Source organism: Babylonia areolata, chromosome 29 (assembly GCF_041734735.1).
Source record: "Babylonia areolata isolate BAREFJ2019XMU chromosome 29, ASM4173473v1, whole genome shotgun sequence".
Lineage (NCBI taxonomy): Eukaryota > Metazoa > Mollusca > Gastropoda > Neogastropoda > Buccinidae > Babylonia > Babylonia areolata.
The window spans coordinates 21,888,623-21,914,767 of record NC_134904.1 but is presented as its reverse complement, the minus strand read 5'-3'; the positions used below and the strand labels follow the sequence as shown (position 1 = coordinate 21,914,767).

At 43.9% G+C, this 26,145-nt stretch overlaps 1 protein-coding gene across 1 annotated transcript; it reads right to left on the bottom strand.

The window, feature by feature from the left end:
• Positions 1-1,644: 1,644 nt before the first annotated feature.
• On the bottom strand, positions 1,645-26,145 carry LOC143275033 (prolyl 4-hydroxylase subunit alpha-1-like). The gene is made up of 14 exons (XM_076579097.1): positions 25,413-26,145; positions 24,254-24,313; positions 21,142-21,293; positions 19,308-19,678; positions 18,585-18,636; positions 17,659-17,795; positions 15,865-16,029; positions 14,681-14,736; positions 12,669-12,786; positions 11,676-11,729; positions 7,338-7,403; positions 5,828-5,896; positions 4,034-4,130; positions 1,645-3,613 (listed from the first exon to the last, which is right to left on the bottom strand). The coding sequence occupies exons 1-14, from the start codon at positions 25,601-25,603 to the stop codon at positions 3,483-3,485; spliced, it is 1,719 nt and encodes a 572-aa protein (XP_076435212.1). The 5' UTR covers positions 25,604-26,145; the 3' UTR covers positions 1,645-3,482.

The following is a 26,145-nucleotide window of genomic DNA, read 5'->3' as shown; positions in this document are numbered from 1 at the left end:
GTGCGTGCAGGTGTATTTGTGTGTTTTTAGTATGCACGCGTCGTTGCAGTTTTTATTGTAAACGCCCAGGGCTTTTGTATCATTAGATACCAAGTGTCCTTTTATTATTATTATTATTACTAAAGATTCTGCTAGGCGTGCCAGTTCGCCTCCTCTCCAGTCAGTCATCTGATCAGTGACAAAAACCCCCAAAATCAACAGCAAACAAACAAACAAACAAACAAAAAAAAAAAAAAAAAAGAAAAGAAAGAAACAAATCAATAACGTTTCCTGTCCTTTGCACCCTCAAGTTTGGGTTTCATGAAAATGATGGATTACAGGCTGTTGTCCATTCTGTGGCAGTATTCAGCGAAAGGAAGAGTTCACTGATGTCCATGGTCACACCCTTTCCATGCCCTCTGACTGGCCAAAGGTCTCTCATCTTAACCGCTACTTTCCTCACCCCCCTTTCCACGCTATGCGTAACCACTCTGTTAATCTCACGGTAACTTGTGAGTCACTGTCAGTCACTTGCTCCAAGATGCTGTTTGTTTTGATAACTTGATTAAACAAGTGCTGGATGGGGAGAGCATGTCACCAAAGCATGCATCGCCCTTCTTTTTTCTGCAGGCATGCACGCGTGTGTGCGGGCACACGCACACACAGACAATCAGTTTCTTCAGCTAAATTTTGCCGGAGGACAACTCTCTGCTGTCATGGGATTTTTCAGTGTGCAAAATGCATGCTGCACACAGGACGTCTATCATTTCATCCAAGTGACCAGAAGCTCGGTTTAATTTTCTAGTCAGTCAGGAGAGAATTTAATTTCATCTTGGCCGCATACTGGACTCGTGAAGCTTTCCAATTGCAGCTTTCCATCACCTCTTCCAGCACCACCAACATAACACTGCACCACACTACACATGTGACTCTGCACCACTCTACACACATAACTCAGCACTTCACTACACACATATCTGCACCACACTACACACATAACTCTGCACCACACTACACTTGCAACTGCACCACACTACACACATAACTCTGAAACATACTACACACCACACTACACACATAACTGCACCACACTCCACACATAACTCTGCACCACATTACACACCACACTACACAACTCTGCACCACATTACACATCACACTACACATACCTGCACCAAACTACACACATAACACTGCACCACATTAAACACCACACTACACACATAAGTGCACCACATTACACAAATAACTCTGCACCACACTACACATGTAACTGCACCACACAACACACGTAACTGCACCACACTACACATGTAACTGCACCACACTACACATGTAACTGTGCACCATGCTACACATGTAACTGTGCACCATACTACACACGTAACTGCACCACGCTATGCACATAACTCTGCACCATGCTACACACCACACTACACCACTACACACGTAACTCTGCACCACACTACTCTGCACCACACTACACACGGAACTCTGCACCATACTACACACACATAACTCTGCACTGTAACTCTGCACCACACTACACACGTAACTGCACCACACTACTCTGCACCACACTACACATGCAACTCTGCACCATACTACACACACATAACTCTGCACCACACTACACACGTACATGTTACGTCTTATGACATGTACTTTAATTACGAAGTACATGAAATACAGACACAGTCGCACACACTTAGTTAACTATGTATCATTTATCATTGAAAAAAAACAAAAGCAAAATGAAGGCATGCAGAAATATAAATCAATGTATTTCGTTAAGAAATCATCCATTCTTTTCATTTAGCAGTCTGCCAGAGAGAGAGAGAGAGAGAACACAGCAATTCCCAGTTACACAATTATCCAAACTGCAAAGAATTCTTCACAATGCCAAATGTAATCAACAAAGCACAAACAGGCACACATTTTAACCCTTTCACCGCCAAGCTCACATTTATGCACAGGCGTGGTAGAGAACCCATGTCACTGAAAGGAGACCATTCATTGGTCTGTCATCCATGAACTTACTGCTCTTAATGCTCGGTGGTAGGATAGGCCATAGTTTCTATACATCGAAGGGGGAATCCCCAGCTATTCTTAGCCACTGTCTTTTCTGTGTTTATACCACAAGGGAATTTTTGTACTCTAAATTGACTGGCGGTGAATGGGTTAAAGACAGATTTTACACAGGAATGAAATGTTTCTCTTTGAGCCTTTGACATCTAACAAATCTAATCAACAAAACACAGACAGGCACACATTTTTCAGACAAATTTGATACAAGTTGGAAATGTTTCTCTTTGAGTTTTTGACATCTACTTTCCAAGCACATTACATCTGTTTGATCGCTGAGGTTATAAGGAAGTTACACAGATTTTCCCCAGTGTATTGTATTCCAACTTGGCTGGTTCACATTCGGGTCAACTCGCGCTTCCAGCTGGGGAATAAAAGATGGCACAAACGTAATAACACCAGATCACAAATTCAGTCAGTGTGCGTGTTGGCCATGTGACGAATGTGTCAGCCTAGTTAGTGTTGGGTAAGCACAGTATAAGCGAGCACAATACACCCAGTACCCTAGATGATTTGTTTTTTCTTTAGTGTGTGCACATACAGTGATCAGTCGGTATAAATCTGTCATGTGCTCTGATTTATTGCACAAGACAGAGACTGTCTCTCTCGCATCAGTCTCTGCAGTCACAGGCGATGCTGCTTGGTTCAAGCAGACAGCCCAGTTAGACATTAGGTTGGATATACTCTATCCATTGTCAGCCATGACTGAAGGAGGCCTACCTACTAGGCTGAAAGGTTGAAATAATATCTTTTATATGGAAACTGTGATGTTGCAGTACTTATATTCCTGAGTATTGAACTGAAATTTGTTCAGTTTATTCATTATTCTTCAGGATAATTGGAGAGTGGAGTGTGGGATGAAATGAAAATACTGGATTAAATTCATAACATGGAATTCCATATTTTCTGTTAGGCTATCTCTTTCTCATTGCAAAATATTCTGGCCATTTTAGATTGTTTCTTGCTCGTACAAGTGCATGTAATGTCTAAATGACACTGTGGTGTTGACAGCCCACATTCACTTCAGTACCAATGCTTAACTAAGTAGGGCTAAATGTGTATTTTATGAGAGCGAGCGACAGACTTACACAGAGCGACAGACTTAAATATATATCACTCAAAAGACAAACTGTCTGAGGTTATTGCACAGCAGACATGTCTGGATTTATCAGTACAATTGTTTATAGCCTTGTTTTTCGTTTGTTCTTTAGTTTAATGTCTCCAGACGTGTGTGTGTGTGTGTGTGTGTGTGTGCAGAAATGTGATCATGCATGTGTATGAGAGAGAGAGGGATGGTGTGGATAGAGGAAGAGAAAGAGAGAGACAGAGAGAGAGGCTGTCATGAGGAGACAGAGAAATGGAGAGACACAGAATGATGGAGGGAGGAGAAAGATGAAGAGTGATGTTGCTGCTTAGTACTATGTGTTCTTTCTAGACTTGAAGGAACGCTGGCGGCACAGCTTGTCGATCACCAGGTGTGATGACGTCACTTTGGGGCCGCAGGGTCGGCGCAGTTCATTGCCCCAGCTCCATATACCTTTACTGGCCACTGTCAACACACACACACACACACACACACACACATAATACATAGCCTACATACATGCATACATACATACATACATATAAGCAACCGATGTAGATACTTTAATCACAAACATAAGAGCATGATACTTTGATAGTAAAATCAATATAGGCCTAAGGCTAACACAACGAAGCAAAGAGTGAATTGTTTCTTTTGATGACGTGAGTAATAATGGATGGATGGTGAATTATTTTCAACTCATCTTCTTTGACTTGTTCAGTAAGTATCAAGACCATTGACAGACTCATCAGCCTTGTGCGACAATTGATCACAATGATTTTATATTCAATACTGAAAAAATGTGTCATTCGTATCATGTGTCAATTCATCAGAGAACAAGTCAGAATGCACATTTTCGTTGATAAATCAGGGGAGTTAACCCACCCCATTTGGCCCCAACAGCTACTGTGCACCCAGCGTGGATAATGTCCCTTTCTACCATTCCGGTGGGGTCAGTGTTGTACCAGAGCAAGGCTTTGCCCTGAAACACACATCACAGACATAATGGTTACATGATAGACATGTCTCTGTGGCACACATGACAGACATGATGTATCAATGACACACATGACAGACATGATGTCTCTGTGGCACACGACAGACATGATGTATCTGTGTAACACATGACAATGACACACACTCGACAGACATGATGTATCTGTGGAACACATGACAGACATGATGTATCTGTGTCACACATGACAGACATGATGTATCTGTGGCACACATGACAGACATGATGTATCTGTGTAATACATGACAATGACACACACACTCGACAGACATGATGTATCTGTGTAACACATGACAGACATGATGTATCAATGACACACACGACAGACATGATGTATCTGTGTAACACATGACAGACATGATGTATCTGTGTAACACATGACAGACATGATGTATCTGTGGCACACACGACAGACATGATGTATCTGTGTAACACATGACAGACATGATGTATCTGTGGCACACATGACAGACATGATGTATCTGTGTAACACATGACAGACATGATGTATCTGTGGCACACATGACAGACATGATGTATCTGTGGCACACATGACAGACATGATGTATCTGTGGCACACATGACAGACATGATGTATCTGTGGCACACACGACAGACATGATGTATCTGTGGCACACACGATGGACATGTGTCAATGGCACACATGACAGACATGATGTATCTGTGTCACACATGACAGACACGATGTATTAATGACACACATGACAGACATGATGTGTCAATGGCACACATGACAGACATGATGTATCTGTGTGACACATGACAGGCATGATGTATCAATGACACACATGACAGACATGATGTGTCTGTGGAACATACGACAGGCATGATTTATGTCTGTGGCACGCGAGTGTGTGTGTGTGTGTGTGTGTGTGTGTGTGTGTGTGTGTGTGTGTGTGTGTGTGTGTAATCTGACTGAATGATGAGCGAGTGCGGGCAGCTGTCCGTCAGCAGTACCTAGGCAGGCAGCCTGTTGTGGAAATGAATCTGTGTCTGACCAAGGATAGACGCTGTGTAAATAACCACGTCAATCAATCACATTGAAGAAGAAGTTGAAGAAGATGATGATTCTTCTTCTTCTCCTTCTTCTTGTTCGTTCGTGGGCTGCAACTCCCGCGTTCATTCGTATGTACACGAGTGGGCTTTTACGTGCATGACCGTTTTTACCCCGTCATGTGTGCAGCTATACTCCGTTTTCGGGGGTGTGCATGTTGGGTATATTCTTGTTTGTGTAACCCACCGAACGCTGACACTGACTGGATTACAGGACTTGATCTTCTGCTTGCGTATACACCACAAAGGGGGTTCAGGCACAAGCAGGTCCGTCTGCACATACGTTGACCTGAGATATTGGAAAAATCTCCACCCTTTACCCACCAGGCGTTGTTTCCAAGATTCGAACCCGGGACCCTCAGATTGAAAGTCCAACGCTTTAAACCCTCGGCTATTGCGCCCGTCGATGATGATAATGATGGTGACTGATGTCTTAATAACTGTCTTCTTCTTCTACTTCATCACGATGATGATGATGATATGATGATGATGATGATGATGATGATGATGATGACTGAAGAAGAAGAAGAAGAAGAAGAAGAAGAAGAACAACAACAACAACAACAACAAGAAGTGGGAGTGGCACTGACAGTTTCAGGTCGCACGGTCAGGTTCAGATAGGGAAAGGCGGTTGCTCCTCCTGCCTTCACGTCGCTCAGCTGAAATCCGGTATTAAGACATCAGTTACAACCTGAAGCAAATCACACACTAACAGTTTCACATTCAATTAAGGCGGCGTCAAAACCTGCGCCGGGACTGATCCATATTCGCTACACCACATCTGCTTAAATAAAAAACAGAAAGGAGATGTCTGACTTTCGCGTTAACCCAGCCATTGAGAGCATAATTATAGGTGTTATATATACATACATATATATATATATATATATATATATATATATATATATAATTTTTCATCTTATTTTATCATTAATTAAAAAATAATTCTATAGATGATAAAACATTGACATATGATAAAACAAAATAACTGACAAAATAAACATTTTAATGAATAAAATACATTCAGTTAAAACATACAACGAAGAGATAAGCAGCGGAAGGGAAAATGGCTGTGCGTGTGTGTGTGTGTGTGTGTGTGTGTGTGTGTGTGTGTGTGTGTGTGTGTGTGCGCGTGTGCGTGCGTGTGTGTGTGTTTGTGTGTGTGTGTGTTTTAAAAATAAAAAGTTAGACAATAGCGTGGATGTTAACACCTGGCAGTGCTGGCTCCACGCCATGACAAAGGGTGCTGGAGTTCTATTCTAAGACATAATACAACAGAGTTCTATTCTAAGACGTAATACAACAGAGTTCTATTCTAAGACGTAATACAACAGAGTTCTATTCTAAGACGTAATACAACAAAAACTGCGCACACGCTGTCCGCTCATGAAATTTATTCTTCTTGATCTAGCCTCTAATGTTCACCGTAATGGGCTTCTTCAGGAAGATTAAAAGACAGAGAGGTAAAACACATCTCTCTCTCTCTCTCTCTCTCCCTCTCTCTCTCTCTCTCTCTCTCTCTCTCTCTCTGTGTGTGTGTGTGTGTGTGTGTGTGTATTGATTAGATGATTACAATGCATGTTCCTTTGTTTTCCGGCTTATTTGACCTGCTGTTCTCTGTATGTTCCATATGATATGAGGTTATCTATCCACTAGCTGATGTTGTTTTATTTCTGATCTCTCTGTCTGTCTGTCTCTCTAAGTCTCCCTCTCCCTCTGTCTGTCTGTCTGTCTGTATCTGTCCCTCGTTCACCTGTGACATTTTTATTTTCATATACTATCTTATATGTTGAATTATGCTTCTTTGGCAATGAGCACCTCCCCCCCGGTCATTGCAATGTGTATCTCTATTAGACTTACTGTTTCATATTCACATTAGTATATAGTATTTGATAACATACACAATGTATGCTTATGTGTGTAAGTGTGCGAGTGCGTCAGAGAGAGAGAGAAAGAGAGAGAGTGTTCTCTGTATTTTTTCCTTTGAAGATTATTAATATCATGCCTCTCTCTCTCTCTCTCTCTCTCTCTCTCTCTCTCTCTCTCTCTCTCTTTCCCTCTCTCTGTTCATGTATTTATAAATGTATTTATAACACTCACGTATACGAGTACTGAAGCCATCCGATGTCCTGATCTTCTCATAACGTGTTTCCGGTTGTCATATACCTGAACAAACAATACGATATACAATGCACACATGCCGTTCAAATAAACAGGTAAGTAAACTGATATATAAAAAATATTAATAATGTAACAGATAGACTGATAGACAAAAACAATAACAACTTGCGGTTACACTCAAGGCCTGACTAAGCGCGTTGGGTTACGCTGCTGGTCAGGCATCTGCTTGGCAGATGTGGTGTAGCGTATATGGATTTGTCCGAACGCAGTGACGCCTCCTTGAGCTACTGATACTGATACTGATACTGGTTACACTCATGTGACTGCGGCGGGTGGGAACCAGGCATTTTCTCCACGATGTAGTTTGGCGCGACTGTGCACTTTTAGTCCATCAGAAATAAAATTATTCATTGTGCAGGATGAGTAACTTACTTCAAACTCCGTGGAGCCGAGAGAGAGAGAGAGAGAGAGGGAGGGTGAAAAAAAAAAGAAGCTTGACACAGCTGTGCATTTTTCTATCCGTATGGTTTAACAATAGCCTTGTTATCTATTTTAAATGTAAGTTATTATATTAAATAAACAAAGATCGGTTTCAGTTTCAATGAAGCTTCAAAACGTGGGGACTGATTCAGAAACGACACACCGCATCTGTTAAAAAACAGAAAAAAGAGAGAAAAGAAGCAAGAGGCAAGCCGCAAAGTCAGTCTTGATGGCTCACGTGTGATTCCTGCTGAACAAGAACAACACTGAGAATGCGGAGTGGCGGAGTGGAGGTGGTCACATGTGTTAACTTATATCTATCCAAATAATATAATATATAAACGAGTGTTTGAAGAACTGAAAGCACCAGTGTGCTGGCAACAGAACAATTCCATCTTCAGCAGCCCACATCAATCGGCATTACGTTGTTTTACGACAATAATGCAGTTGTGTTAAACTTTCCCTGTCGTCATCACGACTTTTCAGTTCCGATAAATGGTAATAAAAACTGGGACTGATATGAAATCACACACCGACGGATCGGCCGCGTGTCTTTTCCGTGTCTCGTCGATTGTGCACAATGTGAAAGTCAGCGACTGACCCCAGTATTGAAACCTGTTCGCCGGAACATCTCTTGGCACTTTATCTTTGTCTCTCAGCACTTTTCTTTGTCTGTCTCTTGGCACTTTTCTTTGTCTCTTGGCACTTTTCTTTGTCTCTTGGCACTTTTCTTTGTCTGTCTCTTGGCACTTTTCTTTGTCTCTTGGCACTTTTCTTTGTCTCTTTGTACTTTTCTTTGTCTGTCTCTTGGCACTTTTCTTTGTCTCTTTGTACTTTTCTTTGTCTGTCTCCTGGCACTTTTCTTTGTCTCTTTGTACCTTTCTTTGTCTGTCTCTTGGCACTTTTCTTTGTCTCTTGGCACTTTTCTTTGTCTCTTTGTACTTTTCTTTGTCTGTCTCTTGGCACATTTCTTACTGCCTTTCTTTGTCTCTTTGTACCTTTCTTTGTCTGTCTCTTGGCACTTTTCTTTGTCTCTTGGCATTTTTCTTTGTCTCTTTGTACTTTTCTTTGTCTGTCTCTTGGCACTTTTCTTTGTCTCTTGGCACTTTTCTTTGTCTGTCTCTTGGCACTTTTCTTTGTCTGTCTCTTGGCACTTTTCTTTGTCTCTTGGCACTTTTCTTCTGTCTCTGTCTTCCTTGGTACCTTTCTTTGTCGCTTGCCCTTTCTTTCTTTGTCCTTGCTTTTCTTGTCGTCTCTTGGCACTTTTCTTGTCTCTTGGCATTTTCTTTGTCAGCACTTTTCTTTGTCTGTCTCTTGGCACTTTTCTTTGTCTCTTGGCACTTTTCTTTGTCTGTCTCTTGGCACTTTTCTTTGTCTGTCTCTTGGCACTTTATCTGGCATGAACACCAGTAAAAAATACTTCTAATAGTCGGAATCCGTGAACACGCACACTCATTAAAACAACAATAACAACAAAACCCACCTACAACCGAATTTTCTTTCGTTTGGTTACAATGATCTTGGAACTAGAAGGCTCCCGTGGTGACAGATGTATATGTACTGTACAGGTCAGCTTTAACGGCGAGTCGTGACCATTCCACGCGTGTGTGTGTCAAGTGAATCAGTCTTCATTTCAATTGTAGTTCACGGACATTACGAAATAAGTCATAATTAAGGCCTTTGTGCAAACCGGATTCTCTGAATGAAATGAAGTGGTTTCCCATGCCTCCTCACAATTATATTATACCACGAACTTTCATTGACATTAGTGCACGTGCTGAACATAAATAATATGATTGAAAGACACTGCAACACTACGTTTTCCGTCAAGCGACCACTTGTTTGAAAGTAGATGGTGTAAGATCATCACACTGAGTGTATAAGTGTATAACATAGTAACTTTTCTTGAGCCATGAGCCATATTTTAACATCTTAAATAATAATAATAATAATGGTATTTATATAGCGCTAAATCTTGTGCAGAGACAAATCAAAGCGCTTTCGCACCAGTCATTCACACGCATGCATAACTCTAAAACTGTAGAAACTAAAGATAAGGAAGAGGCAGGCAAGGGAGGCTATTTTGGGAAGAGGTGGGTTTTAAGGCCAGACTTGAAAGAGCTGAGTGTGGAGACTTGACGAAGCGAAAGATTTTAGATTTTAGATGAGTGAGATCCGTTGAAAAAAACATTAATGCTCCCCATAGTGATGGTCTAGTGGTAACGTGTCCGCCTAGGAAGCGAGAGGATCTGAGCGCACTGGTTCGAATCCCACAGTCGCCAGTATTTTCTCCTCGTCCACAAGACCTTGAGTGGTGGTCTGGACGCTAGTCATGCATTCGGATGAGACAATAAAACGAGGTCCCATGTGTAGCACACACTTACGGCACGTCAGTAAAAGAACCCACGGCAACAAAAGGGTTGTCCCTGACAAATTTCTGAAGAAAAAATCCACTTTGATAGGAAAACAAATACACTTGCAGGCAAAACAAATAACGGGTGGCGCTCTCGCTGTAGCGAACACTCTCCTGGCTGGGGAAAGCGGACCGAATTTCACGCAGAGAAATCTGCTGTGACAATACAAAACAATACCATACAATACAATACATACAGATTTATTTAGATATTTCATTGATAGATATCTCTCTCTCTCTCTCTCTCTCTCTCTCTCTCTCTCTCTGTGTGTTGGGGCTCATGTACGTTTATGTGTATTTGATTGTGCTTTCATATCTGTGAAACTGCATGTTTGTTGCATATTTGTTATGCATGTGTGTGTGTGTGTGTGTGTGTGTGTGTGTGTGTGAATGTGTGTCTGCATGTTTTACATTTATTTGCTTTTTTATCATTATTGTTGTGTTTGTTGTTGTTGTTGTTGTTGTTGCTGTTGTTGTGCGCATGGAGTTGACTGCATCAAGATTTTGCGCCTTATAAATATAAATATTATTATTAATAGTATTTTTATGTACTTATCTATTATTATTTATTATTATTTTTATATATTATTATAATTTTTTGGGGTTAATTTTTTGTTATTTTATTTTTTATTTTTTATTTTTCTCAAGGCCTGACTAAGCGCGTTGGGTTACGCTGCTGGTCAGGCATTTGCTTGGCAGATGTGGTGTAGCGTATATGGATTTGACCGAACGCAGTGACGCCTCTTTGAGCTACTGATACTGATACTGATACCGATATATTTCTGCTCCTCATAGCAGATGTATGCAACAATGTAAGTTCCATACAAGGCAGAAGTATTTCCTTTTTGAACTATAATGATAAAATGATTGCTGTTGATCAGTGTGTCAGTATGTCAGATTTCCCCCTAAATGTTGTGCCAAATTTGTTGTCAACAGAATAAGTATTTCCAGAGAAAATGAACTTGTAAAGTTTACCCCCACTCCCCCGAAACACTGTGTTATTAGAGAAACTTCACGATGTGTCCAAACACATTGGGCGCATGAGCCAACACACACACGGCACACAAAAAACAGAAGCTTGACCTACGCATAAACCCAACGCACAGGTCAGGGTTTGAGAGCTACCGTAAGTATGTAGACAACATCAAGCAAAAATAAGATAAATAACAAAAATATGTCAGAATTAAAAAAAAACAAAAAACAACAACAACAACACAACAACAACAACAAAAGATACACAGATGGCAAAGGACTGAAATAAATAAGAACAGAAATGATCAGCGTTCAGCGAATTTGTGCACACATACAAGCGCGCGCATACACACACACACACACACACACACATACACACACACAGGCAGGCAGGCAGGCAGACACACACAGACACACATACATACTGTTAGACATAAACTGAACCTGCTTACCCTGTACACATCATAGTGAGGCAGGAAAGACCCAGACACCCCATAATTCAACACCTGCAACAGACCAAAAGAACGGCTGCTGAAATGAATAGGTTTGAAATTTTCTTGAGTCGTTTTTCACCAATCTCTTCATGAATACTCTGGTATCAACGTACTGATAGAATGTGTGTGTGTGTGTGTGTGTGTGTGTGTGTGTGTGTGTGTGTGTGTGTGTGTGTGTGTGTGTACCTGCTTCCTGGCTGTGACTAACATACAAATCAGAATTATTCTGTAGATCTTGCAATGTGGGAAAAATCGGCATAAGAATAGGAAAGATCACAAGACGATATCATCGTTTTTCTGTTTTTATCATAACCAATTTCGTTGTTTCAATTGCTTTCCTGTTCACGTTCTAATTTTGGTGTAAGTTTCCCATGGGCGCAACAGCCGAGTGGTTAGAGCGTTGGACCTTCAACCTGAGGGTCCCGGGTTCGAATATCGGTAACGGCGCCTGGTGGGAAAAGGGTGGAGATTTTTCCGATCTCCCAGGTCAACATGTGTGCAAACCTGCTTGTGTCTGAACTACCTTCGTGTGTATACGCAAGCAAAAGATCAAACACGTACGTTACAGATCCTGTAATCTATGCTAGCGTTCAGTGGGTTATGGAAACAGGTAGTACATTCCCAGCATGCACACCCCCGAAAACGGAGTATGGCTGCATACACGGCGGGGGTAAATAAACAAAACGGTCAAACACGTAAAATGTTACATGTGTGTTTGAGTGTGTAATTGTGCGTGCCTGAAATCTGATCAAGATGAATGACACGGGAAACGAATGATGAGCGCCCAATGGCAGCCGTCAGTCAGCTCTACCCAGGTAGAGCTTGGTCTCCGACCGAGGACAGGCGCTATATAAGTATCCATATCATTCATCGTCATCCAGTGATGTTACTTTATATGCTCCACATCTGTCCCAATAGGGTTCACAAAGGGAAGCAATCATTGTTCCTCACATGCAGGGGTTCACCACTGGAGTACAGCGGTGTCCTCTCCGCTGTGTCAAGGCCCGTCAGGTCCGTGATGCCTTCAGACAGCAGCCTGGCTGCAGGCACCGAGTGGTTCAGCACCGCCCTGCCACCAAACAGTCAGTCAGCCTGCAGGCTTCATGCAGATGCCCCCACCCACACACCGCTCCCTCCCTCCTCAAATGGAGCAGGTTCACATATTGGTGAATATGCTGTAGTTCCTGTTTGGCCTACTCTCTGATTCGTGCCGCGTCACCCTAAACGGCCTCTTCGTGAGACAGTTTGACTCTTCGTCCTGTTTCGCCGTGCATACCCGCCGTTCCCGTTTCGCCCTTTCAGGCTCTCTCTCTTTCTCTCTGTCTCTCACTGTATCTATGTCTCTCTCTCTCTACGTCTGTATCTGTTTCTTACTCTAATACACACACACGCACGCACGCACGCACACACACACACACACACACACACACACACACACACACACACACACAACGACCGAGTACATAATCGAAATAGGAACAGACAGATCCGGATCACCAGTGATTTTGGAGTCAGGCGAATCGGGACGAGTTCCTACCCAGCCCACTGCTGCTGACACTGTTGGAGCGATGGCCCAGTGGTAATGTGCTCCACCAGGCAGCGACTGAGTGTCCACGGGTTTGAACTCCCGCTCATAACCCCCTTCCACAGTGGTGTAAGTGCTAGTCTTTCGGGTGAGACGATAAATCGAGGTCTCGTGTGCAGCATTCACTTAGCGCACGTAAAAAAAAGAAGAAGAAAAAAAGAAAGCGCAGGTAAAAAAACACCCAAACAACAAGAACAACAATAAAAAAAACCGACGGTGACACACCTCTCCAAATTACGTTGAAAAATCATCTTTGATAGGAAAATACACTTTCAGACAGAAAAAAAAGAAAAAAAAGGGTGGCAGTGCACTGTGTCACGCGCTCTTCCCGAGGAGAGCAACTTGAATTTCACACAGAGACATCTGTTGTGACAAAAAGTGATGCCATAGCTCACCATGGCATACCACATCATACCATACCATTCCATGCCATACCATACCATACCATGCCATACCATACCGTACCATGCCATTCATATCATACCAGACCATACCATACCATGCTGCAAAAACTACCATGACTACTATATATACAATGATGCAAAAACTACCGCGGTGTATGTCTGGGTTTGTTCAAATGTACCTTTTATCTACCTCTGTCTTAGCTGATTCGGTAGCACAAGCAGCAGTGGCTTGAAGTTGTGTACCTTGAGCATGAAGAGAGTTACCACACTTTACTGTTTGTGAATCATTTACTCCCCTTGTATACCCTCATTGCTCTTTCATAATGCATACAATGTTGCAAAAACTAGAACGGCTACTACTGATCCTTCCACTATTGTGTGAAGGACCAAGACCGCTTCTATTGATGCAGCTGCTTAAAAGTCCACAGTTTCAGCTTTACAAATACCACCACTGTAGCTGAAACTACCACTTCTGCTGCTGCTGTAACAACTACTCTACTAATGCTGTTGAAATAAACATATCTATTCCTGCTATCAAAATACCAGTACTGAGCCTGAAATTCAAAGCTGAAGCTACTGCTACTGCAGGTTAAACTGTCTGTTGATGATGCTAAAACCTCAACATGTGCTGCTGAAATTACTATGTTATTTCTACTGTTGCTGCAAAAACAACAGCAACGATTTCTGCTACTGCTGCTGAAATAGCTGAGACAGCCATGCTGCTCACTGAAAAACACCAAAAACAACAAACAAAACATCATTGTTGCGGCTAAAACCACGTTTAAGTCTGCCTCTCTCTGTGTCTCTTCCCCATCTCTTTCCCCCCCTCTCTCTCACTGCCCCTCCCCCCACCCTCCCCACAGTCTTCCCCCCCCCCCACAAGCATCTCTTTCCCTCCCTCTCACCCCCCCTCTCTCCTTCTCGCTTTCTCTCTCTCTTTCTAGTTGCCCCCCCCCTCCCCTCCCTAGTCTTACCCCTCCACCAGCACCAGCTCGGAACCCAGGCCTTCCAAGGTCGCTCCGCTCACCAGCTGTGGGACAGAAAGTTGTCTGTCGTATTTCTCTGGTTTTAGATGACGATAAACAGGGCGGTGAGGAGGGAAAGGAGAAGACAATGAATGAATGATGATGATGATGGCGATGATGATGATGATAATGATAATAATAATAATAATAATCATCATCATCAGAAGAAGAAGAAAGAAGGCAATCAATTTCAACAGCAACAACAATCTTTATCATCATCATAATCGTCGTCATCGTCGTCGTCATCATTATCGTCAAAACTACATCATCACCTGACATTGATTGGATGAAGGTGAAAACGGCGGAAGGAGAGACTTGGGCCCCGCCTCCCTATGCAGGGCCCGAGACACAGTGGACAGGGATTCATTGCCTCGATGGCCCTAAAAACTATGAAGCGTTAAACGCTTTTTGTTTTAAACAATGCGTGTCAAATATGGACAAAGGCAACGGGTGGAAATGGCCACACATTTGACAGACAGATATGTCAGTGTGGCTTACCTCGGAAATATCCTGAAAATGAATATAATCCACTCAGTTCAATTTAAAACAAGCTAGGCACAACAATCTCAATATGTCTGATTAATACAGTAATAACAATTCACAATGGTAACGTACGTATATCCACACAAATACAGACTTCATTTTGAGAGAGAGAGAGAGAGAGAGAGAGAGAGAGAGAGAGAGAGATATCAAAAACTTTATTACTCAAGGATAAAGATTTTAGGCATCGCCTAGTCTTCTAATCTGCCCTAGTGACAACAATGACAATAACAACATTAACAATAACGACACAAGAATAATAATTTTGTTAACACAGTCACATCTACTGCTACTATTACGAATGATAATCATCATCATCAACATTGTAAAAAGTAATAAAACGAACGCATTTACACATTCACATCGACCCACCCCCACCTCCACATACATACACATATACACACACTCTCTCCACCCAACACACACACACACACACACACTTACGCACATACAGAGACATGACCGCAGTGAGAAACAGACAGCGGCTACTGCTAGGACATCCGAGGTGTCCAGGGCAGTGAAGTGACCAGGTGACCAGTGGTCAGCACAGCACTGACCTTGCCGACAGACACGGTGACGAGCTGTACACTGACCTTGCCGACAGACACGTTGACGAGGTGCGCGGCGCGGGGAGCGGACAGGAAGCCGTGCAACACAGAGAGGAAGGGGGTCCTGCTCAGCACCTCCTCACGGTACCGTCTGTAGGGCACCTGGGGGGACTGCCGGTACCGGCACACGTGGTACCACTTCAAGGGGCGCTGGACATGCATGTATGCACACACCGTCATACACGCGCGCGCGCGCACACACCGTCACACACACGCATAGACACACATACACACACACACACACACACACACACGTCACACACGCGAGCACAAGCAAAAACACACACACACGCACACACACACACACACACTCACTGGCGCATTCACACACACTCACATTCACACGCATGCACGATCACACACACACACACACACACACACACACAGAGTTTCAATTTCAGCTTCCCAATGAGGCATCACTGCGTTCGATCTAATCCATACACGCTACACAACATCTGTAAGGCTGATGCCTGACGAGAAGTATAACCCAGCGCGCCTAGCCAGGCCTTGAGTTCATGCATGCTGGTAATTTGTGGACCTACCAGAGTGATTCTTCTGAAGTTTGCCAGAGGACCACATTTACGTTGCTGTGGGTTCTTTTTCAACGCGATGCTGCACACGGGTCTTACCGCCTCATCCGATTGACAAGTCGCTCAGTTAAACTTGGGAGATAGGGCGAACCCAGTCCCCCACTGACCTTGTATTGGCCGATAAGTGTAGTGATCATTCCGACACCCACCAACACCTGTATAAACGGTGTGTGTGGTATTAAAGACAGACTGAAGACTGAAATCAGCATGAGACACAATCCCCTACGATCTCTATAAAGTTGAGCGAGTTGTCAGTTATCAGCTCTGTTAAAAAAAAAAGAAGGTGGGGGTGGGGGTGGGGACTAATCTCGTTTGAAATTGCTAACTTGTATGACTGAAAGAAAGTTGTAGCTCTCGAAACCATACGAAGTGACAGTTCGCGCAAAACATGCACTGCCTCACTCAGCCGCCATCTTGACCGGAACCACTGCCAACAAGTGATATGTATGTGTGTGTGTGTGTATATATATTATATATATATATATATATATATATATATATATATATATATATATATATATAAGAAAACAATCTGTATGGTACACACTGGGCCTTTTTTTAATTTTATTTATTTTACGATATATGTCTAAGGAGATTAAAAAAAAATCCAAACTCAATCAAGATAGTTAACGTTGTGACTGTCGTGGTAAGTACTATCGAAGCAAGTTTAGATTAAACTCCGAGTTTGATTCTGAGGATGATGTGCGCTTTGGATAATCACCTAGTATCTCTGTGCACCCACCACAAGAAAACATTTCACATTTGTTCCCAGTAAATATCTATGTGAACTTTTTTTCTTCTGTTTTCAGCTTCTCCATGTATCTCCCGTCTGTCAATATTGATAGATACACTGCTGTCACAAGGCATGCACCAGTCACACACGTGTTTGGCTTACAGGAACAAACTGACTCCATATTGCACTTCACACACACACACACACACACACACACAAGCGAAACATGAAGGTAAGTCCTTTCTTAGTCCTTCATTTGAGGCCGTTGTTTTTGTTTTTGTTTCGCACATAATTGTTTGTTCCCTTGGGTAAAAGCCAGACGTATCATTCGCCATTCATGTCGTTAAATCTTGATTCAGTTATTGTTGTCGGTTATCAAAGACAACATGTAATCACATATATTTTATGGAAAAAATCGAAACAGTAGATGATTAATCATGAGTAGCTAATTCGCACCACAATTTCTGAAGAAGAGTTCGCGCATAACTGGAACCAGCGTCTCCGAAACTCTCCGACGTCGGAGTGCACCAACGGAGGCACATCTCTTCCGTACCGATGGCTCAGATACAGGCGGAGGATCTGATCGTCTGGATCTGGAAAAACAACAACAACAAAGTTTTCGAATTGCCGGCAGAAACATATATACACAGAGATGCACACATTGAGAGATACACACCACACAACGCATATTATTGTTGTCTTGTGTGCATGGAGACACAACACCCAACACACACACACAGAATGAAAACGGATGAATTAATTGATCTCAATGAGTTATTTGCAAAGATTTTTGTTCAAAGAGTGTATATTTCATAAGTACAGCGCTAGTATTCAAGATTTTTTGAGGAAACACGAACAAAAATAAAATAACTGTCAGCAAAAACTATATTTACTTTCCAGAATTGTGCATGTGAATGTTTGAACGAAAATGGCTTCGTTAGTCAGTGGCAATACTGAATAATAGAATGAACTTCATGAAAACAACTTAAAAAAACAACAACAAACAAACACACACAAAAAAAACAAACCAACAACAAACAAACAGGCAACCTCGCGGTAGTAGTCGACCGATGTTTGTGACGATGGCACGTTTTCTACTCTTGTGATGAGAATTACCTTTTGTCGAAACTTTCTGCTTTTTATTTATCCATTTGATTTGTGAAAGCAAGTGAGTAGCCTGCATAATGTGCAATGCGTCTTTGGTTGTTAAAATCAGGCATACCATGGACATTGTACCCATCAGATGTAAAATGCAGGAATATTGCTATGGATCCCCGGTTGACCGTTACAAAAAAGGACATTGCTGTCTTTACAATGGTAATGACGACTAATGATGATGATGACGATGATGATGACTACAGCAGTCATTTTCAGAAACTTACCCATATCTGTGGCTTTCTCCAGAAGCTCCAAACCTTCGGCCTTTTGGTTCATCTGCACACACACACACACACACACACACACACACACACACACACAATTATATATATAATGTGACACGTGTCATGTGGTGCAACATAACTGATAAGATGACATCTCAAATACATTGTACATGCCACGCATCATTTGATATGTACAATACATCACATGACACGACTATGACATTTCATGTTGTTCTCTTTCACTATGTCTTACAAATGGCTGGGCATGTCACGTGAATCGACAGGACCTATAGCACGGCGCATGGCGTGACATGATTTGAAACGACATTCATGACATGAACTATCACATTAGCATTGTATGACATGACAAGCTTATGACATAATTCAGCTTACTGCCCGTCACCCACTCTGACATATAGGACAGCTATATGACATGACGACTCGTGGAAAATGGTCATGGAACATCATGTTCCTGGACAACCAGAACTTGGACTCTTTGAAGCTGGCATATATCGGGGAATACCCTGTGGAACACTAGCACACAGAGGCGTATGCGTGTGTGGATTGTGTTTGCGTGTATGAAAGAGATAGAGATGACTGGGAGAAAGGGCGTGGAAAAAATTGTTACGCATAATCATGCATTCGACTCACTCTTTTATTTTATTTTATTTTTTTAATGACATTTTCTTGAAATCCTTTGTCTCAGTCATAAAACACACTCACGCCATACTTGAGAACACCCAGGCTGGCCAGAGCAGACGGGATGGGGTAGGCGGAGGGGGAGGAGGAGGAGGCGTTGAGGACGCCTTTGGAGAAGAGCTCCAGGTCGTGTGGCGGCGTGTTGTTCAGGGCCGTCTCGTACCACTGCACGGCAAGGTGGAGGTGCTGCAGGCTGTGCGAGGTGACGGCCAGCAGGTAGGCGTCCCGGGGCCGCAGGGGGGTGCCCTGGTGGCCCATCACCCTCCCCCCGTACACGTCGCCCGTGGACAGGTTGTAGATGTACTGGATCTCCACCACGGCCCGCGCCGCCAGCTGCAGGTCCTCCTCCCTGGGCAGCTTGGAGTCGTCATCGTTGGACAGGAACTCGGCGAACCCTGCAGACAACAATAACAACGTGGAACCTCTTCTTTCTTCTTCTTCGTTCGTGGGCTGCAACTCCCACGTTCAGTCGTGTGCACAAGTGGGCTTTTACGTGTATGACCGTTTTTGCCCTGCCATGTAGGCAGCTATACTCCGTTTTCGGGGGTGTGCATGCTGGGTATGTTTTTGTTTCCATAACCCATCGAACGCTGACATGGATTACAGGATCTTTAACGTGCGTATTTCATCTTCTGCTTGCGAATACACACGAATGGGGTTCAGGCACTAGCAGGTCTGCATATGTGTTGACCTGGGAGATCGGAAAAATCTCTACCCTTTACCCACCAGGCGCCGTTACCGATATTCGAACCCGAGAACTTCAGATTGAAAGTCCAACGCTTCAATCATTCGGCTATCGCGCCCGTCCAATGTGGAACTGACGTGGCAGACTTCGACCTTCATCTCCGTCTGTTCTTCTTCTTAATTAATGATCTTGTTGTTGCTGTCCCTGCAAAACAACACCGTGCTGACATGGCTTCGTCTCCGTCTTCTAGGAGACAAGATTGCACTGTCTCTTAGTGCTGCAGCCTTGTGGGCTAGTTGGCCTTTGGGAACCATCCCAACGCCAACTGTCCTAAAACCCTCTTGACCGAGAGAGTGGTGATATACCTTGGGCAAGACACTCTCCACTATAATAAAATTCTAGCCCAGTTAGTCAGGACAGCAGATGCTTCCTCTTTTGTTCCAGTAGTCACAGTCGGACACGACTATCATACATACATATATTTTTTGTTGTTGTTGTTAATGCTGTTATTATTATTATCATTATCATTATATATTTTTTAAAGAAATGAAGCGTTCTGCCACCATGTGGAACTGACGTGGCAGACTGACTTTCGTCTCTGTTCTTCTGAATAACCTTGTTGTAGTTGTTGATATTTTGTTGTTGATGCTGTTGTTGTTGTTGTTGCTGTTGTTGTTGTTGATGTTGTTGTTGTTGTCCTTTTTTTTAAGAAATGAAACAATCTGTACCACGCTCCCATCTTTTCCAAGCGGTCATTCGGAAAAAAAAGTGTGACGATGGTGGAGGATGGCAAGAACATGTATGTTGACTGAGCCTTGACGTGGGGGATCACACACTGTCAGTGGCTACTTCACAAAATAACAGTGGAGCATATCTCTCCATCAATCTATGCACACACACACACACACACACACACACACACACAAATTACTCCAGGTTTGTCGGTTATGTGTCAAAGCCAGGGCCGCTCTCAACAGTTCCCAGCAGAATTATTTAAGCAAGGCCATTTTGATGTGTGTGTGTGTGTGTGTGTGTGTGTGTGTGTGTGTGTGTGTGTGTGTGTGCGTTAGTGCGTGCGCGCGCCCCCGCGACGCGCGCGCGTGTGTGTATCAGTGTATAGTTAACCAAAGACAGGGTGAAGGCACGGTGTGCACAGTGCGGGAGATGACTCACGGAATCCATAGAGGGTGTCGTTCTTCAGCTTGCTGTGCCAGGTGTCCAGGAAGTGGGAGATGAGGCGGAGGGCCGTGGTGGGGTGGAAGTCGTGCAGGTTCCGTCGCAGCTGGGCAGACTCCGCCTGTCGCTCCAACACCTGCTGGCTCAGTCTGACCCACCACATCCCGTCACCGGCTATCACGTGCATGCCTGGTTTTTGTGTTGTCCCCCCTCCTCCCCCATCCCCTGTCTGCTTTTTCTGTCTCAGTGCCTGTCTGTGTGTCTCTCTGCCTGTCTGTGTCTCTCTGTGTGTCTGTGTGCCTGTCTGTGTATCTGTGCCTGTCTCTGTGTTTGTGTCTCTATGTGTCTGTCTGTGTCTCTCTCTGTGTGTCTCTGTGCCTATGTGTATGTGTCTCTCTGTGTGTCTGTGTGCCTGTCTGTGTCTCTGTGTGTGTGTCTCTGTGCCTGTCTGTGTGTCTGTGTGCCTGTCTGTGTCTCTCTGTGTGTCTTTGTGCCTGTCTGTGTCTGTGTGCCTGTCTGTGTGCCTGTCTGTGTCTCTGTGTGTGTGTGTCTCTGTGCCTGTCTGTGTGTCTGTGTGCCTGTCTGTGTCTCTCTGTGTCTCTCTGTGTGTCTTTGTGCCTGTCTGTGTGCCTGTCTGTGTCTCTCTGTGTGTCTTTGTGCCTGTCTGTGTCTGTGTGCCTGTCTGTGTCTTTGTGCCTGTCTGTGTGCCTGTCTGTGTCTCTCTGTGTGTCTTTGTGCCTGTCTGTGTCTTTGTGCCTGTCTGTGTGCCTGTCTGTGTCTCTGTGTGTCGTTGTGCCTGTCTGTGTCTGTGTGCCTGTCTGTGTCTCTGTGTGTGTGTCTCTGTGCCTGTCTGTGTCTTTCTCTCTGTGTCTGTGTGCCTGTGTATCTGTGTCTCTCTGTGTGTCTTTGTGCCTGTGTGTGTGTGTGTGTGTGCCTGTCTGTGTGTCTGTGTCTCTGTGTGTCTCCGTTCCTGTCTGTGTGTCTGTGTGCCTCTCTGTGTGTCTGTGTGTCTGTCTGTGTGTCTTTGTGCCTGTCTGTGTGTCTTTGTGCCTGTCTGTGTGTCTCTGTGCCTGTCTGTGTGTCTCTATGTGTCTCTGTGCCTGTCTGTCTCTGTCTCTCTGTGCCTGTCTGTGTGTCTGTCTGCCTCTCCGTGTGCCTCTGTGGCTGTCTGTGTGTCTGTGTCTCTGTGCCTGTCTGTGTCTGTCTGTGTGTATCTCTGTGCCTGTCTGTGTCTGTGTCTCTCTGTGTGTCCCTGTGCCTGTCTTTGTGTGTCTCTGCGTGTCTGTGTCTTTCTGTGTGTCTGTGTCTCCCTCTGTGTCTCTGTGTCTATCTGCCAGTCTTTGTGTGTCTGTCTGCCTCTCCTCTCTCTGTGTGTATGAGTTCCCTTTCAGTTAGGGGCTAAGGCCAAAATCTGAATAAAACATGTCAAATTCGTATTCGTTAGCTCCACCCCTCCCCCACCCCCACTCTCCCCTTCTCCCTCTCTTCTTCGTCTCCTAACTGGGCATTTTCGGTTTCGTTGTTGTTCATTCGCCTGTTCTCTTCTTCGTCTTGTTCTTCTGCTCATCTTCCCCCTCACACCCTCCATGCCCTACTTCTGCCTCTGTTTTTCCTTCATCTTTCTCTCCTTCATACCCTCTGTTTTTCCTTCATCTTTCTCTCCTTCATACCCTCTGTTTTTCCTTCATCTTTCTCTCCTTCATACCCTCTGTTTTTCCTTCATCTTTCTCTCCTTCATACCCTCTGTTTTTCCTTCATCTTTCTCTCCTTCATACCCTCTGTTTTTCCTTCATCTTTCTCTCCTTCATACCCTCTGTTTTTCCTTCATCTTTCTCTCCTTCATACCCTCTGTTTCACACGTCTCCCCGTCTGTACTTCCCACACGTATAAGCTGATTTGTTCCCACAGACAACTTTTGTCCAGTTCTTGATTTTTATACGGCTAAAAGTACACGCTTTCTGTCTTTTGTCTGTGTATTTGTATCCCTTTGCCCCCCCCCCCCCCCCCCCCCCCGCCCCCAACCCCACCTCCACTCCTTTCATTCCATTTGGGTATTGTTCTTTTGTTTCCAGGTGTTAAACTAGTTTCGGTTGTACGCATTTCTCCAGCTGATGCCATCTTTTTATGTTCCCTCACTGTGTATCTGTCTTTTGTCATCCCTCACTGTCTGTCCACCTGCCTGCCCTTCCTTCTCGCTGTCTGTCTCTCTGTGGGTCGGTCTCTCCGCTAACATCGTTGTTACAGTGTTAGGTTTGTTAGTCCAAGCATTGTAGTTAAGACACAGATTGTTATTCTGGACGCTTTTCGGAATTTACCTGAAGGTTTAACTCCTTGAATGCTGCTGACAGATATAGTCATCAGAGAAAGGCTTGTCACCTTACTGAGATAAGATCAGATTGAGATTACAGGTCAGTGTATCAGCCCGACACCGCTCGTTGTCTGGACTTCTTCCTCTTGGTCAGAGGAATCAATGACACCACTGACAGGAACACAAGGAGCGGGAAACGGAGTTGAAACTTATGCCACACTGATTTCACTTCACTGAAGTTCAACAGTAAAGGGGTTAAACAACATACAGCTGTTTACCAGCATTATGAATAATCGGCGTGATGAGTCACCAAATTCAAACTACTGACATCGTTGTTAATTAAATTTTTTAAAAAATTTTGATTATTTTTTTTCTCCAGAATCTAATGACTAGCCCACGTGTACATTCTTTCTAAGGAATGACCAGAACTTGTTCATCGATGTCTTCCGTCATGCCGCTTTTGGTTTCTGCAGCTCTCGTGGTTGCTGACATACTACCAATGTTAATTCATACCCCCACCCCGTCTCGCCGCCTCCCTCCGCACTTACAAGCTGATACACACACAGATACATACAGGTATACAGAGACATACAGACACACATAGACAAACACATATGCACAAACACACACGCACGCTCATGTGTCACACACACACACACGCACACACACATCACATCACATTTGTTTCACTGCAGTAAACGACTGAAAACACACAGGCTGCTGTCCAATAAGAGTTTCAAGGGTAAAATGGGGAAATGTCAGTCAGTAGAAAAACATACACAGACTTGGACTCCAACTTACTGCTGGAGTTTCTGCAGACGAGTCTTGACGACAGGCACCTCCTCCTCGTAGCCTTTCGTGCTGAAACATGGCAAGGTCATGAACAGAACCAGGAAAACTCGTTGCATTTTACATGACATTTTGCTGAAACAATAAGTCAAATGAGAGACAGCCACCACCCCTATCCCAGCCCCTCTATGCAATATTTGTAAAATTGTAAACTTTCGAAAATGTGGACAGAGAAGATAATTATCTTACTATGGAATACCTGCATCCCCTCCCCTACCCCAATTCCCCATCATCCGGTAGCCGACATGACAGGTCATTCAAAACAACAAGCTGAAATATCCATCTGCTGTAAAGACAGGAGTTGTAGACAGTGATGCCTTTTGTCAAACAATTATTTTGCTGTCGTCTACAGACTCCTGACGACAACCCCCTACCCCCTACCCCCCACACCCCCGCCCACCAAAATAGGAACACGAGTATCCAGTGGACCTTCTCCAAAGTACTGAAAACATGGATTTTACTGACGGGTTAAGGTTCCTTTCACACATATGTCGAGACACACAAGAGAAACGAAGCTGCCTGAGCAGAGAGGAGAGACAAGCGGCCTCAAACCCAACACAAAGAAGACAGAATCAATGGTATTCAATAACAAAAGCTATTGTCCAAGTGGTGGCTCCATGTTCCTCATGGAACCTACAGGAATCAGCGAGTCCTGCTTGTTTCAATCGGGTTCAGAGATGGGAATGTGGGGGAGGGGGATAGTTTTGCTTGATGGGGAGGGAAGACAGATACACAGTGTGTATATTGGCCTCTCTCTCTCTCTCTCTCTCTCTCTCTCTCTGTGTGTGTGTGTGTGTGTGTGTGTGTGTGTGTGTGGCACCAAGCCATCCCTATCCAGCCCTCTCCTTGTCAGAAAATCCTCCTGAGTTCCCCTAGTTTACACACACACACACACACACACACACAAACACTGACACACGTGCGCGCGCGCGCGAGAGGGAGAGAGAGGATTAACTTTTCAAAGTAACCAGTAACTGCACATAAATTCTGAATTGACGGACAATTACCTCCATGCTCAACATTGCCTTTTAAACAATATAAGTTTGCAATGACTACGGTTTAAACGAACAAAATGTTTTCAACAAACAGGATTAAAAAAGACATGACGTACGTTTTGATGATCTCCAGACGTTTAGTTTCGTGTTGAATGTATCTGTTCAACCCTGCTGCAAGGTCCAGGCTGGCAAATCCATGAAACCTTGCTGTGGAGGACACCAGTTCGCCGCTAGTTTGTGGGAGTCTGCTCAAAAGTTCTGTTGCTGCCACACAGAGCAGCATCAGCAGTTTGAAGGCTGACTGCATCTTCCTGGTTACTATAGCTCCTCTTGATGTTGATGAGCTGCCGGCGGTGTCCGGGAGAGAACTCACAACCTGCTCCAGTATATCACTAGTGTTGTTGACGTCTGGTTTAAGAACTATTCATCGTTTAGATTCTGCGTCCAGTAGCAGTATACGATTTCTTTGTCGATGCCGGTTCTATATCACCTGGGGGGAAAGACCTCTGACGTTCAAAAGACGAAGGGGTGACACCAGGAAAGTGGATGACCGCAAAGAAGGGAGCGAATTGCCCTCATGAGGTCCAACGACGTGGGGGCATCAAAGTAAGTGTATCGCCTGTTTCTTTGTTTCTATATTATTTTTTCATCATCTGCACTCAAGCGTGTTTACTTATCAAGGTGGAGGACACTGAGTTCACGACATATTTCGCCCTTGAATTTCAAAATTTTGAGGCCAAAAAGTAAATGCCTCAGAGGATACTGTCCACAGTTGTCAGGAAAAAATACCACCTTCAGCCACGCTGGCAACCCGCTCCCAGTGAAGGACGTGGCGATACTGGCTGAGGA